Genomic DNA, 14,994 nt, shown 5'->3' with positions numbered 1-14,994 from the left:
CACTATGGCCTCTCCCTCTTATTCTATCGCTCTTTGCAATACGTCAAACTGATCAACTAACAACAAATGCCGAAAAAATATTTGTCTTATTTTGTAGACACATTTTGGATGAACGATAGTGGTTTTGCTAAGCTTACTGATTACATATTGCAGTTCCTGTGACTACTTCACAAAAAAGTCAACTCATGGTAATATGATCTATTGGCTGATAATATATATACATATACTAGAGCACTCAGAGAGCGCAGACCTCCGCCAAGCAGCTCGGATTTCCCGCCATGTTATTATTTTATCCACTTCACTTCAACCATTCCTTGTCCCATTATCAACCTTTCCTGAAAATTTCATCAAAATCCGTTCCGAACTTTTTGAGTTATTTTGCAGACAAACAGACCAATGCCGGCGAAAACATAACCTCCTTGGCGGAGGTAATAATATATATAATATAATAATGCTAATATAATAAGTGTTTCCATGAGTGTGTAATGACCTGAAAATAAGTATCATTGTGTTTTTGATACTTTAGAATGAGTCATTTTTATCGACATAGGGAGCAGGACTTCGTCTACAGAGATCATGTGGCACAGCCATCTTTCTACAGTAGCCCTGAACAGACAAACCAAACATTGGGTCTAGATAGGGCCATTCGCATTTTCGTGTCGGCCATTGTAGTTACAAGTCCCTCCGCGACAAGCAGAGATAGAAAAACACAACTTTTTTTTTTTTTTTACGTAAAACTGCTTTTTCGTTGTTTTTACTGTTTTAAATCACCTGGTCTGCCAGTAATTTGGCTCCTGGTAAAAACCTCCTTTAAAATGAACACTGGAGGAATTCAAATTGGTGGAAGTTGCAGCTGGTTGCAATCTCCAATCCCCCACTGCTGGACATGACTAAATCTCCCTAAATCTAACACACTGTTCCTTTAAAACCGCCCTTTACAGATATTGAATGTCATCAATGAATATCTTTTTTTGTAAAATGTACGGTGTAACCAGTAACACAAGTGTTGTTAGTGTCACAAGTTTAATAACCAGTGGAAAAAATGTTCTCATCATGGCATCCCTAGTGCTGTGTAATAAAGGACCTTTGGCGTCAGACCTAAGGAACATTAATATAACTGCTATATGTGCAGGTGTCAGTGATGCGGCTTCCAGGGGGCTGGTCGCCATGGTCGGTGCACCACTTTGGTCCAGACTGTAATAGCTCAACAACTACTAGATGGACAGTCATGAAATTTTGTACAGACTGTCATAAGGTCTGATTCAGAGAGGATGGAGTCGATTTTGGTGATCCTCTGACTTTCCATCTAGCACCAGTATTGGGTCAAAATGTCCTTTTATCTGACTGCATTACATTCCTCTAAAACTAAGCAGTGTCTGGTTTATTAATATATCATGAAAGGACAGCTTTAATATTGAATCCCCCTGCTGGCTGATGGTGACATTCTGGGCATGGCAGCTCTTCCTGCTGTCATATGGCGTGAGCACGACTATGATGTATAGAGTTTGAAAACTGCTATTCATGGTTATGAAATTTCATTTTGTATCATAATGTTTTCTCTCCTTCCTGTCAGTGTCTTTGATGATTTTAAACATAACTCTGCTTCATTTCAACAATCGTTACAGTCCGTTCATGTCTGCTTTTTTTCTGTTGCATTGTTGTTTTTTCCCATGGTTCTCAACTGCTGTGTCTGTGTGTGTCAGTTCTACCTGCAGGACACTAAAAGCAGCAACGGGACGTTCATCAACAGCCAGAGGTTGAGTCGTGGCTCGGAGGAGAGTCCGCCCTGTGAGGTGCTCTCCGGCGACATCATTCAGTTTGGTGTCGACGTCACTGAGAACACACGCAAAGGTACATGCATACATGGAATATATTTATACACAGTGATATGTTTCAATTATAATCATTTTAGTGGACACAAACATGGTACAAATTGTGTGCTATGCTAAGAGATATTCAGAATGAAGAGAATCAAGGAAAGATGATGGCAGTGAGCTACAATAGAGAAGGATTTTTCCCTTCCTCTACCAGCCATGTGTTTTATAATGCACACATATACAACCCTGAAATAATTACACTTGACTGACCCTAAAGGGTACCTTAGGGCTTATTTTGCTAAGGTCATAGACTACATACTGTTTGCATACAAAGAGCAGCGCCGATATTGAGGTCAGATTTTCAGCTCCACTAATACTCTTTTCATTATGGAGATGCACATTCAGCCTGCATTCATGTGAAACGAGTAGTATTGCATTCAAATTACATAAGATGAAATGAGCACTAAATAAATGTGAGTTGTAGCTTGTTTTGTGATGCTCATCTATGAATTCGTTTTTATTTTCAAAATCTACTTTAAGGTACATTGTCCCCACGATTCTGGAAAGCCATTGGTTTCAATTCATTTTCTGTATGAAAATGAATTGTCAGGCTCTTGAAATGTTATGTTATTCATCACAGTGGGTATCAGGCGTGCTTTAATTTCAAAGTTACCACATTGTTGTGAGTAGGGCTGACCCAAAAAATTCGAAGCTTCAAAGCTTTGTTCGATGGCACGGGATTCGATTGTGAAATTTTTTTTTCGAAGCTTCGGCGCTTTTTTTCCCTGTTTTTTGGGGGGGAGGCCTTAAACGCAACACTAACCCCCACCAGTCTGATACTGACAATGAGCGCACTCACAGCTGGCAGACAAGTCCAAGAGGTCATCAGATGTGTTAGGCCTATAAGAGTTCATGTTCCAGGTCCACTTTGTGTTTTTAATTGATTGATTGTTTTTGGTTGATTGACAAATAAAGGCTAGCCCCATTAGGCCGTGTAAAGGAGTCATCCGGTCTGATTTTTGCATGAATTGCCTAAAAATGTTTCACAGTAAATCAGAGAATGGGGATATTATTGCCACTGGTTATTTGAAATGGATAAAGGTATTTTTTACTGGTGAGTTAAGGGAGAATAGCCTATATATCATGTAATTAAAAAAGAAAAAATCTCCGACAAGGAAATTAGAAAGCCCGATGCACAATGGAGACCTGCTATTATCCTGCTTGAACACAGACGACTAAATTCTTTCAACAATGTGACTCAAAATAATAATAAAATAGATTTTATTGATGTAAAATATGCATTTTCCAGTTCCATCGGTCCGCTCTGAGTCTGGTGTCAGAGACACTTCTGATGCTCTGAGTTGTGCATCTGTTTGGTTGTGCTGCAGTGTGCGCCGAGGGTTTTAATTTAGTGTTCAATCAAAAGTTAAACACTACTTATCACCAACCATTAGTGTTTTTTTGTTTGTGAATATTTCTAATTCTAATTCTTAATTCTTGTGTTGGAAGAAACTCTGTTTTCGCCATAATTTTTTTTTTTTTTTTTTTTAAACTTTAACAAAAACTTTGCGTTAAACCCAATGAACTGCACAACCATAGAGTGTGCATGTATCTCTGGCCTTTTTTAAACGGTCTGAGACACAACAACAGCTTTCAAACATTCATGATTTTATTGCAGCCTAAAACAAGAAGCTGTTGTAGTTGCGGCAGCTGAAAACTGTCCTGGAGATGGAAGATGGTGGGCGGATGTAGCTCAGGTGGAAGAGCGGGTTGGCTGTCAATTGTAGGAGTGTAGGTGTTACATCGCTGACTTCTCCTGTTCACACGTTGAAGTGTCCTTGAACAAGACACTGAATTCCAGTGTGGGTATATATGGGGGAAAATATAAATTTCTCTTGACAAAAGCAACATCCAAATAAATGCAACATGAACAGGAAGTGAGGAAACAGGGGGCAGAGCGCGCGCGCACACACACACACACACACACACACACACACACGCACACAGAGTGACTCCTTTGTTGAATGATCTTGTAATCAGTACACCTTTTGTTAGTTCACCTGTGTATGATATGCGCCCCACATCAACATGACAACAATCTGGCACAAACATGTCTTGTAGTGGTAACAGTACAGCAACTCTGAGATCCAGAAAGTCATTAAGGTACAAAGTACGGTGTGATGGAGGTTGCAGTCTGTTAACTTTTTTTCCACATCTGGTGTTGTAGTGATAATGTTGTTGAGGTCTTCTTTCCACAGCTCTGTGTTTACATTTGATGTGATTACGGCGTGACGATGTTGACTAAGAACTGGTAACCTGTACTGACGCGCAGTGCATTAACATGTTGGTTGTCTGTTTGTGTTTCCAGTCACCCATGGCTGCATTGTGTCAACAATCAAACTCTTCCTACCTGATGGGATGGAGGCACGCCGACGAAGCGAGTAAGCATCCTCATTTAACATCGATCCGTGAATCTTTCTTATTGATCATTCACATTGTGTGGTTGGCACAGATTTCAAAAAACGGTCTTCATTGTCAGACATATTGAATGAAAGATGTGTTTTTGCTCCTTAATGCAACATAATGATTGGGCAGAGTGAACCGCTCACTGATGGTTTCAATAGATCTCTGATTACTGTAAATCATGCTGTTACTGCCTGTCTGGCTGCTTTTACATACACACACACCAAGTTTCTGCTTGTATAGTGATGCGATTAGTGTCAGTCTAGTTGTTGATGAGGACAGCCATTTTGTTAACAAGCTGCAAGGACAATGGTGTGTGTTTGTTTATGTTTATATTTGTTATCCAACATTGGAAACTGTTTAAACTGTTGTTGTGCCGGTTAAGTGGACATCTGATGTACACGAGTGTTGGAGAGTGAAGGAAAAAAATTACAATACCTCCAAAGTGTGTGTGGAGTTAAATGGGCTGTAGCAGACCAGCAGCTGACCCAGCATGGAGCTTCCTACTGTACTGGGAGTCCCACCTGTGTGTGTGTGTGTGTGTGTGTGTGTGTGTGTGTGTCCGTGTGTCTGTGTGTGATGTAATTGCTTCCTGTGGAATCTGTGTGTGTGTGTGTGTGTGTGTGTGTGTGTGTGTGATGCCGGGGCACAGTGCCATGGTGGGCAGTGCCATCTGCTGCCCTGCTCCAGCTTTCAGTCTGGAAAACACAGACGAGCATCCTGACCTGCTTGATTACACACTGAAATAAAGAGTTCTGGGTCTGCTCTGCTCCTGCTGTCTGTGTTGGCACATGAAGAGTTGGACACTTCGGCTTTGTCCACACAAAAATGGGTATTATTATTAAAAACAAAACAAACAAACAAACAAAAAAATCCTGCCCACACAAGCACTCTTTTAAAAACAGTCTCTGTCCAAATCAGGGTCTGAAATTAACACAGGCTAAGTAGGCGCCAAATGTGGGTTGATTTTCCATTTGGTGATCAAATCTCTGAAGCCTGTCCGACACACTGACATCTAAATGTTTACACTACAGTAGTCATGTAATAAAAAAACGCGAGTCTCGACTGCATTTTGGTGTCATTTAGAGGTGCACTGCTCCACTACTTTAAGTGTTAAGAGTTTGACACACGCTACAGATGTGTTTCATGCACGACGAAGCGGTGCTGCTAAACTGACCTTCCTGAGCGCTCTTATTTTTGCAGCACTACTTACCGTACGGATATCAGCTGACCCGCTAAACTGTCACTTGCTGCCAGTCTGCTAAAAATAACAGCAGGGAGACTCTGTCATCTGAACCAAAACAGAAAACTGTTTGGTAAATGGACTGCACTTCTATAGCGCTTTTCTAGTCCTCTGACCACTCAAAGTGCTTTTACACTACGAGTTACATTCACCCATTCACACACAGGTGAGGCGACTACACATACTACACACACTGATGGAACGGCCATGAGGAGCAAGTTAGATATCAGTATCTTGCTCATGGATACTTCAACATGTGGACTGTAGGATCGTACCACCAATCTTCTGATTAGTGGACGACCCATTCTACCTCCTGAGCTACAGCCGCCAGGGTGTAAAATTGACTTTTTACCTCATCTGCCATCGGCTAGTGACCTCCAAAAATTTACCGGCCAAACATATTTTTCACCAGCCAAATAAAAAAAAATCGTGCCTTGTTTGACTAAAAATAATTACCTTACCTTACCTTCCAACTTTAGGAAAATCCAACCCTGTCCTCTGTGTTTCTTTGGCGTGCTTGCGGCCGAGGCTGCAGCTCATCATATTGGTGTGTGGGTCGTAGGTCAGCCATGACCGCGGCTGGCCAGCCTCGTCTAGTTTCCATTTTTTCAATAAAATGCCGTGTGACATTTGTACTCCGTTTAACTGTGTTCTTCTTGTCCAAATCCAACATGTTCATCTTCGTTTTTCCTCTTTTCTGGCGGTGGCTTCACGGCAGAAATGTGTCAGAAGTTACCATAGAATGCCCAGGGTTCCGGTAGCTGGCGTCATGCGTTCGTGGCACACATACAATAAGCTGCGAGGGTCAAAATAGTCTGACGCAGCTGTCAGAAATGGCCGAAGCCAGAGGCGGTCCTGGCTAGTTTTACGCCCTGGGTGAACCATCCCTCATTCCTGTCTGTGACCCCCCTGTTCAACCCACAACCGCCAGGATTCGCCTTTCCTTTCTGCTGCTAGTTGAAACGTGATAATAGGGGCGCCCCAGTGCCCACTCCACTAACTTGACATGGAAATGAGTGCCAAACTCATTTTTTACCCGCCTTGGCGGGTGTTAATTTTACACCCTGACAGCCGCTCTTTGTTTTCTCCCACACTGTCAGCGGCAGTGCATTACAGTTTCACTCCTTACGTTCTTTCCTTTCACAATAAAAGCCCAAGACATACACTGCATCAGTGTTTACCAGAGGGAACTTAAACTGAACTTAAACATACTATAAATCATTTTGCTTCAAATTTTGCTCTGACCGCTTCCTTAAGTTTGTATTCAACATAATACCTTATTATCTCACTGAAATATACTGAAAGAAATTCATAAGTGACACAAAAAGGCGATTTATTATTTTGGCCGTTAAGAATATGCTTGGTGGGTTAAGTACTCACCATCCAGTCAAAAAATGTGGTAGAGACTCTCAGTATAGTTTTTTATTACATGATTATTTACCCACCAGTGTGGGGAGAGACTTTACTCGCCAAATGTGAAATCTACCCACAAATGGCGCTTGGCAGGTGTTGATATTAAACTGTGCCTGCTCAGGTGTAACTAATGTCTCAGGATTGCAAAAATACGTTCAGACTGAATTACAGTTAATATAATCTTCATAGAATCATAGTATTGTTGATTAATCAAACCGATTAACTTTTAATTGATAATTACTTAATAGAAATATTCCTTGTCGGGACGATGCGGAGGAAATTGCACCGTATGCTTCCACAAATCCACAAATGACAACTCAAACATCAAATTTTAGTAGATGGATTTGTCTGTAATCCAGGACAACCCTACATATCATTTTCTTTAAGTGTATGCAGCTCTGACTCTTTAGAGTGCAGCTGGGGAGGGAGTGGAAGTGATGTGAAGCTAATTCACACAGATTTATTAATAGCTGAAGAATGTTTCCACAGCCCATGTGTGTTAGCATTAGCCATCTGGAAGTCTGCCAGATACAGTGTACACATATACACTACTGTGTCCTCTGAAAACTTTGTGTAAACCTAAACACTTAAATGAATACTTCAATTTACATCTGAGCTTTGCAGTTAAAACAATAAACTCAACAAGTAGATAATATCTGATAAGTTTAAACTATTTAAACTTCAGAGCACTCTGCACGGTTAAAAAGAAAAGGAAACATGTGGGTGCAGTGTCTTTTAAATAGCTGCAGTCTGAGCTCCCTGCCGCCACGTCCATTAGATTTAATGTAAAAAAAAGAGCAGTTTGTGAACACACCCATATTATTGTGTTTTCCAGCTAATGCAAAACACCTGCTGTGACATCACTGATTGGGGTGCGGCCAGAGAAAAACGTGCAGCAGCAGCTCTCTGCCTCTGTGATTCAGCGAGGAGTCACATAATTATTATTAATGTGGTGACACACAGACAGGAAAACACTGAGACAGACATGAAAAGATCCAATTCACAAGTTTTTTAGTTTTTAAATTTAAGAAAGCTCCAACTCCTCCTTTGGTTATATGTCTCACAGCTTCAGTTTCTTTACAGCAAACAGGCAGCTTCTTTTTCTTGCTCTACCTGGTGAAAATATGACTGTATGTCAAACTTGTAACACCTCCAGAGTTTTTCAGGTTTAACTACTGTTGCGTGTCCATGATAGGTCTCCATTGTTTCCCTTATCAGTCTGTTATCACCTGCTATATTTCCTTAAAACACCCACACTCTCACACACGCTCATGGTCAAGTGGTTCGAGAGGATGTTCCATTTTCAGAACCTCTGCGCTCACCCAGGTGAGTGGAGCTTTTGAATGCCAGCTGATAAACTGCTGAACTCCACCCCCTTGTGCAGTGCCAGGTTAGTTATCTAGCACACCTTTAGCCTCCCACAGACCATAAAGGCGGTGAAGAAGCATAGCTGCAGTAGAGAGGGGTTTGTTTCCCTGTACTGAGTGCCAGGAGGGGGTGGAGCTACACTAAGTTGCACAAGTTAAGGAAGAATATCAGCTGTTTTGCTCAGAGGAGGAGGAGGAGCAAAGAGTAGAAAGAAAGAAAGAAAGTTTGTGTTATGGGATGACTTCACTTACGCTGTGGAAAAGTAGAGAGGAATCAGCTGCTCGGTCTGAAGCTACGAGAGAAAATGAAGTGAGAAGGATCCATTTTCTCACAGGAGTAGCAGAGTCAGGCTGAGATAGAGGCCGAGCAGTGACCTTTGTCCTGTGACAAATCATCACCTGACACACACAGGGAGAAGACCTGGCAGGTAACGTCTCTGTTGTCCAGAATCTCAACCAGGATTTTTAGGCTCAGATGGTCCTGATCAGGCCACTGATTGTGCATCAAGCTTTCTTTTTTTAAGATGTCTTTATAACACAATGTGAGGTGTGACTTGTTAACTGTAAGTCTGAAGTGGTTGACATTTAGAGAACATACAACACAGAGCTTGTTTCTTGTGGTGTGTTCAGATTCAGACTGTAGGGTTTGTTTTTCATGCTGTCTGCAAATGACAACATGAGAGACCAAACCAGAAGCAACAGCTGTGTTGAAAGCATCTTTTATTATGTTGTTGTTTCTTCTATACAGTAGTTATTGCTTTAAAAAAGGAGCAGTCTTTCTGTACAGATCTGTGGCAAGAAGGGAGGTCCTAGTGGATTTGTCCAAGTGTCCTCCAACACCAGAGCAAGGCATCTTTTGAATTTTAGTGTCCCTATAGATTGAGCTGCCACTCTCATAACTTTTTTTATTTTTCCCATTAAAGTTTTTTTTGGGGGGAGTTTTTCCTTATCCACTGTGATGGTCCAAGGATAGAGTGATGTTGTATGCTGTAAAGCCCTCTGAGGCAAATTTTGATTTTTGACACTGGACTTTATAAATAAAATTGAATTGAATTAATGAGCATATCATCGGCAAACATCCCAGACACTGGTGAAAAGTGGACATTACAATCTCCCATACTCAAGGTGACGTCTTCAGGTGTTTGAGTTTTTAGCTGTTGGCTGTACAAAACAAAAGATCTAAAAAATGTAGTAATAAAAATAATAAGAAAATTGATTAAAATGATTTAAAGAGATGAAATAGAATACTATGAAATCTAGATTTTATATCAGAAACTATTACATGAAAACAAATGAAGAGAATCGGATGAAACATGTGATGCCAGTTTTTGGTGCTTGACACTCAGTGCTATAGACATATTTCAAAGCCAAATATGCGGGACAGGTCAAAATGTTCTCCAAGGCAGCTTGGTGAGTCCTCAGCGACAGGTCTGAGTTGTGGTGTGATTGTAAGTGGATGAAATATCTGAGCAGGGCACAGATGGAAACTACTGCCAGTGTTTTCCATCATCAGTCTCCACTGGACCGCATGCAAAACACACTCAGCTAGATCTGATGTGGATGACTGATTCCTGTGGACCGGCTGCACTTTGTGTGCATGTGTGTGTGTGTGCGTACGTGTGTGTGTGTAGGCAGACTTGATGTTCTTGTGAGCCTTAGTTGAAGAGCTGTGAATTTAGGTCATGTTATGCTGTGTGTTTTTCTTTTTTTTTTAAATTTTTTTTTTGGTAAAATGTGTTATTTTGGAGCAGTGCTGGTCTGGTTTTTGCAGTGAGTTTGTGATGAGGACACAAAATGAGTGATTTGCTTGATGCAGTTAGAGTCTGCTTTAGACACCTGCTATGGAGCTTTGACTTGACGTCATTTTCACAACATCTTGAAATGTGGGCCTCCATGCAACAAAGGTCTAGAACAGGAGAAGTCATGGAGAAGGCCATGAGGATGTCCAGGCATTCCATTTGTTGTCTGTCCCATAACTGTTCATGTTTCTAACTTATCAGACAGCACATTACATGACGTAACCCCTTTCACACATGCAGTCTATCCCTGAAATGCTCAGCAATGTTTCCTGCATAGGATTGTGTGTGAATGGGAGCATTGACATTGCAGAACAATTAGGTAAAGGGTTACGTCCCTCTGATGAAAGATGCTGATACATGGTGCGAGCAAACCAGTCCCAAGACTCCACTAATAATGTATTTGGATCCATAGTGGATCACGGAAAAAAAAAAAGTACTTGTCTTGCGAATTTGTTGAATATTAAATACAGTACAAGAACACCGGCACCGGACAAAGACAGCTCCTCCACTGCCACGTTCCTCAAAATTACAAGCGATGTCTTTCTACACCATAGACTGTAAAAATAATGGACGTAGCTACTATGATGTCACCTATTGGTTTGTGGACTCCTGTTTTGAAGCCTTGAGTTCGATATTTCGGCTGTTGCCATCTTGGTTTTTTGGAGCCTGAAATGACCACAGTTGGGCAAGAGGCTGGCGCTGTAAAGGACTTAGGCATGGTCCTGACTGAGAAGCTGAGGACGCTATCATTAGACAACCTGTCAGTCAAAATGGCCCACCCCTTAAAACCAAATTCACCAACCATACAGTTGTCATGAAGGGGGAAATTAGAGGCGGAGAGCTGGGCATCTTAACAAGGGTGTCTATGAAAATTGACTTACTTCCGTGGCCAGCCTCAAGTGGCCTTTAAAAGAACTGCAGTTTTAGCACTTTCCTACAAGCTTCATTTTTCAGCCCTGGAGGTTGCTACTTGGTACACACGTGCATCTAGCCCTGCCACACCCTTGTCTTCTCATGTGGAGTTTTACAGACTTGGCATCTGTAAGTGTTGCAGTAGCACAATCATCCACGTCCATGTATTCCAGCACCACCATGGCAAGTGATAAAAATCGCAAGACTAAAGTTCCTGTAGTGCGTGTGAATGATTAAAATCACTAGCAGAAACTATGTATGAAGGATGTGAGACAATCTACAGTCACACTGGCAGATCTGTGAGGATATACTTGGGCACAGTGGTGCTTTGAGCTCAAGGTTAATATCACCGTGATGATGCTAACATGCTGATGTTTAGTAGCTATAGTGTTATTCATCTTATTCTACCATGCTTGTATTTGCTAGTTAGAAATAGATGTAGGTGCTGCTAAGGCTGAATGTCATAGAAGGTCAATAACCAAAGTGTTGGACAAATTAAATGTTTGAGTTGATGATGGTGGTAATATCAAGTGAATGGGTCACCGAAGTTATTACCTCCTCAGGAGAACATGAATGACAATCCATCCAATAGTTGTAGATGCATTTCATTATAACCTCAAATGTGTGAACCTCGTGGTTGCACCAGAGGAAGACATTGTCTGGGTATTGTGAATGTCTGTACAAATTTTCATGGTAATTTATCCAAGCTGTTGAGATATTTGGACCAAAGTGGTCAATGACGTTTATCTGACACAGCTCTGTTTGTAAAATTCAGTGGAAACGCAAGTACAGACTAGCAATAAGTTCAACATTATGAGTGGAGCCCTACGTTAGAGGTTGTCAAATTCCTATTGTGGAAAAGGGATGTTTGATTTATGAGCTAGCAAAAAAAAAAAATCTCATTATGAACATAAAGCCTCCTGCTGTGATGATGCTGCCTGTGTGACAGAACTGCTGCAGGCAGTAGTGATAAATAAGACAACATTATGCACAGTGATTTCCATGGTGCTGAAAATTAAAGCGTGACAGACCACTGAATGACTGTAGCAGAAACAAATTGTTGGAACCATTAAACACTGGATAAAAGATAGAAAAGGTCAAGTATCTTATGATACACTGAAGTCTGTAAGATGACATGTTCAGGAAGATTATTTCCTGCCAGGATACTTGCAGTTCTTCCCGAGTGTCCAGTGATCGACGGGCAGCAGAGCTCAGTGTAATGCAGCTCTGAAAACACTTAACTCAGCACAGTGAAATCAGTCTCTGGTGTTTACTGTGATGGATGATGCTGCGCTGTGGAAGTTATTTGTTACACCGAAGGGGGACAGCTGCAGCAGAAACCCTGATCTCTGCAGAGAACCCGCAGCGTTGGTGCTAAATGTACAAAAGTCCTTTTAAGTTATTGGCTCAGTCTTTGAGGTGTCTTTTATCCAATTCACTTTCCTAAGCTTCGGTCTTGAGTGCAAAGCAGCAATCACTAATTAAAGTACTCTTCCCAGACCCACCTCTTTATTTTCTTTATATATTGCCTTATTTTTTTTCATTTTACTAGCAAACTTATTTTTTTCTTTTGCTTTACTACTTACCTTTGAGTTGATTCAGTGTCAGTTTTGTTGGTTTCTCTTTTGTTCTGTTGTTCAAGTAGAAACATTATATAAGATTAAAACCAAGGTCAAGTTACAGCAGCCATTTGTAATCACTGTTTGTGTGTTAAGTCCCCTCTACGTATGTATTAACAACCAGCTTCTCTCGAAGTATTGATAACTAAATCTGCTTGCACTGATAAAACATGAGGAGTGTCTTAGTGAGTGAAGAGTCTGCATACATGGAGAAAGTGTGTCTCAGAACTAGGAGCCCTATTTTGTTTAATATTATTGGCATAGTTTTTTGTAATTTCATGCATTATGTTTTTTGTGGGGACGGCACAGTGTGCAGTGGTTAGCGCTACCACCTCACTGCAAGAGGTTGAACCCTCTGACTGGTTGGGGCTCCTCTCTGTGGAGTTAGCATGTTTCGTCCCGGTTCTCCAGCTTCCTCCCACAGTCCAAAGACATGCAGGTTAATTGGGAACTCTAAACTGCCTGTAGGTGTCAATGTGAGTGTGAATGGTTGTCTGTCTCTATGCGTCAGCCCTGTGATAGTCTGGTAACCTGTCCAGGGTGTACCCCGGCTCCAGTGCACCTGTAACCCAGTACCAGGATAAGTGTTTGTGGATAATGAATAACTGAGTCTGTTCTTTTGTGAAATAGAGTGCAATGATATATTGGTAAATGAACATTATTGTTTCATTGTCAGATAATGGAGCCTACATAGAATAATCCTTATATAATATAATAATATACCAGTATGTTATTATTATTACGGAGCATTCTTGATTAACATTCAGGCTTGGATATGATACCTCTGTAACCAGCAGTTTATATATTGCAAGCAAGTTCAGTCAGTGGGTGTAAATATTTGGCAACAACCAATATTTACATGTGTGCAGCAAACCATTTTAATTAAGTGAATTTATGTGTGTAAATCTCCACTTAGTAAATATAATATAAATAGGCTGAGGTTGAGCTACAAACAGCTGATGCAACTGGATCCTAAAACAGAGGAAATGATTAGGACAGCATGAATACACTGGTTGTGGACTTGCTAGCACTGTCACTTCACACTAAAGCCTGATTTATGGTTGGGCATGCAACACTTCTGATCAGTGTTGCTCAACAAAAATTATGTATTTTTGACGGAGAAAAGTGTGCATGACACTTTCCTTTTCGTGTCATGCACCTGGAGAAATTTTCCTGTTGCTGACATCATCATATTTTGTTGCACAATGTGATTAGTAGTGTTATTATTGTCGCTATTGAGAATGACTAAAACCTTTCACTGATGCATTAATTGAAAAACTCTGCACTGTTCGTCACACAACCATAAATCAGCCTCAAAAAGGTCCAAGTTAAAATCTTGAGACTGGCCCACTGCTGCCTTTCTGTGTTCATGTTCAACAAGGTTAAATAGTGGACAATATGAAATCAAATCAGTGTTTTGTTATTGATTAAGTCAGTGCACATTTAATTAGAATGTTGGAATATGAATAGCGATGCAAAGGGTTGTAAAATGTCCATAAGAATTTAACCTGCACAATTGCACAATTGCAGATATAAAAATCATATCTTTTAACAGTGCATTTATGTGGGGAAAATACACATAAAGTAATCTTAGGTCTTAAGGCATGTTTTTGGTTAAAAGTATGCCCATTTAAGTGAACTGTAACCACTGCATTAAGCAGAACACTCTGCCATCACATGTACAGCGTCCCATTAAATGGGAATCCAGTAAAATTACGGCCCTCTGCATACACTGTGCATTCTCCCATCACATGCACAGCCCACTGCCAACACTACTGCTCTGTATGAGCCAATGGACTACTTACTTTCATGTATGTTTTGATTACTGCAGTTGATATTTCAAACTTTTTATGATATTTCAGTTCTTGCTAGCTAATGTTAGCTATTACTATGCGTGATGTAGCTTGATCAGTTGTCAGTTGAGGAGTTAAAATGAATCTATTTCCATCCATACTTTATTGTAAAAAAATCTCTTTACTTCAAACCCCAAGTTTTTTCTCAGCTCACATTGTCAGTTCACATACCTTTCCTTGATAGTTACCTTGTTAGCTAGCTAACTCATTATATGGCACATTTTACATTATATGCATTTGACAAAATAATTGATTTATTTGGCAAATGAGTGGACTATGTCTGCTTATGATACGGTAAAAGTTTGTTCCTATATGCATATGATGATGCTAAATACAGCCTGAGCAAATTACTGCTATATGTCCATTTTATTCCTGTTTTCCATATATTCCACAAAAATGTCTTTTAATTTACATGGAAAGTCCTGGAGATTTTGAACCTTAAATATAAATGGCAACTTTTCACCTGCAGGGTAGCAAGTAATTCTCAACATACTACACTTGTATGATG

At 40.5% G+C, this 14,994-nt stretch overlaps 1 protein-coding gene across 12 annotated transcripts in view; it reads left to right on the top strand.

The window, feature by feature from the left end:
• Nucleotides 1-14,994, top strand: part of slmapa (sarcolemma associated protein a) — an 87,234-nt gene that overhangs the window by 33,789 nt on the left and 38,451 nt on the right. For 11 of the 12 annotated variants that reach the window (XM_049585841.1, XM_049585814.1, XM_049585867.1 and 8 more), the window contains exons 2-3: nucleotides 1,704-1,851; nucleotides 4,186-4,258. In XM_049585841.1, coding sequence (XP_049441798.1) covers nucleotides 1,704-1,851; nucleotides 4,186-4,258 — 221 coding nt within the window. Of the gene's footprint in view, nucleotides 1-1,703; nucleotides 1,852-4,185; nucleotides 4,259-8,472; nucleotides 8,732-14,994 lie in introns of those variants that run through there. The other variant, XM_049585849.1, reaches the window with a different exon arrangement.

Source organism: Epinephelus fuscoguttatus, linkage group LG1 (genome assembly GCF_011397635.1).
Source record: "Epinephelus fuscoguttatus linkage group LG1, E.fuscoguttatus.final_Chr_v1".
Lineage (NCBI taxonomy): Eukaryota > Metazoa > Chordata > Actinopteri > Perciformes > Serranidae > Epinephelus > Epinephelus fuscoguttatus.
Note: the sequence above shows the minus strand (reverse complement) of the source record. Positions and strands in the feature narration are given on the sequence as shown.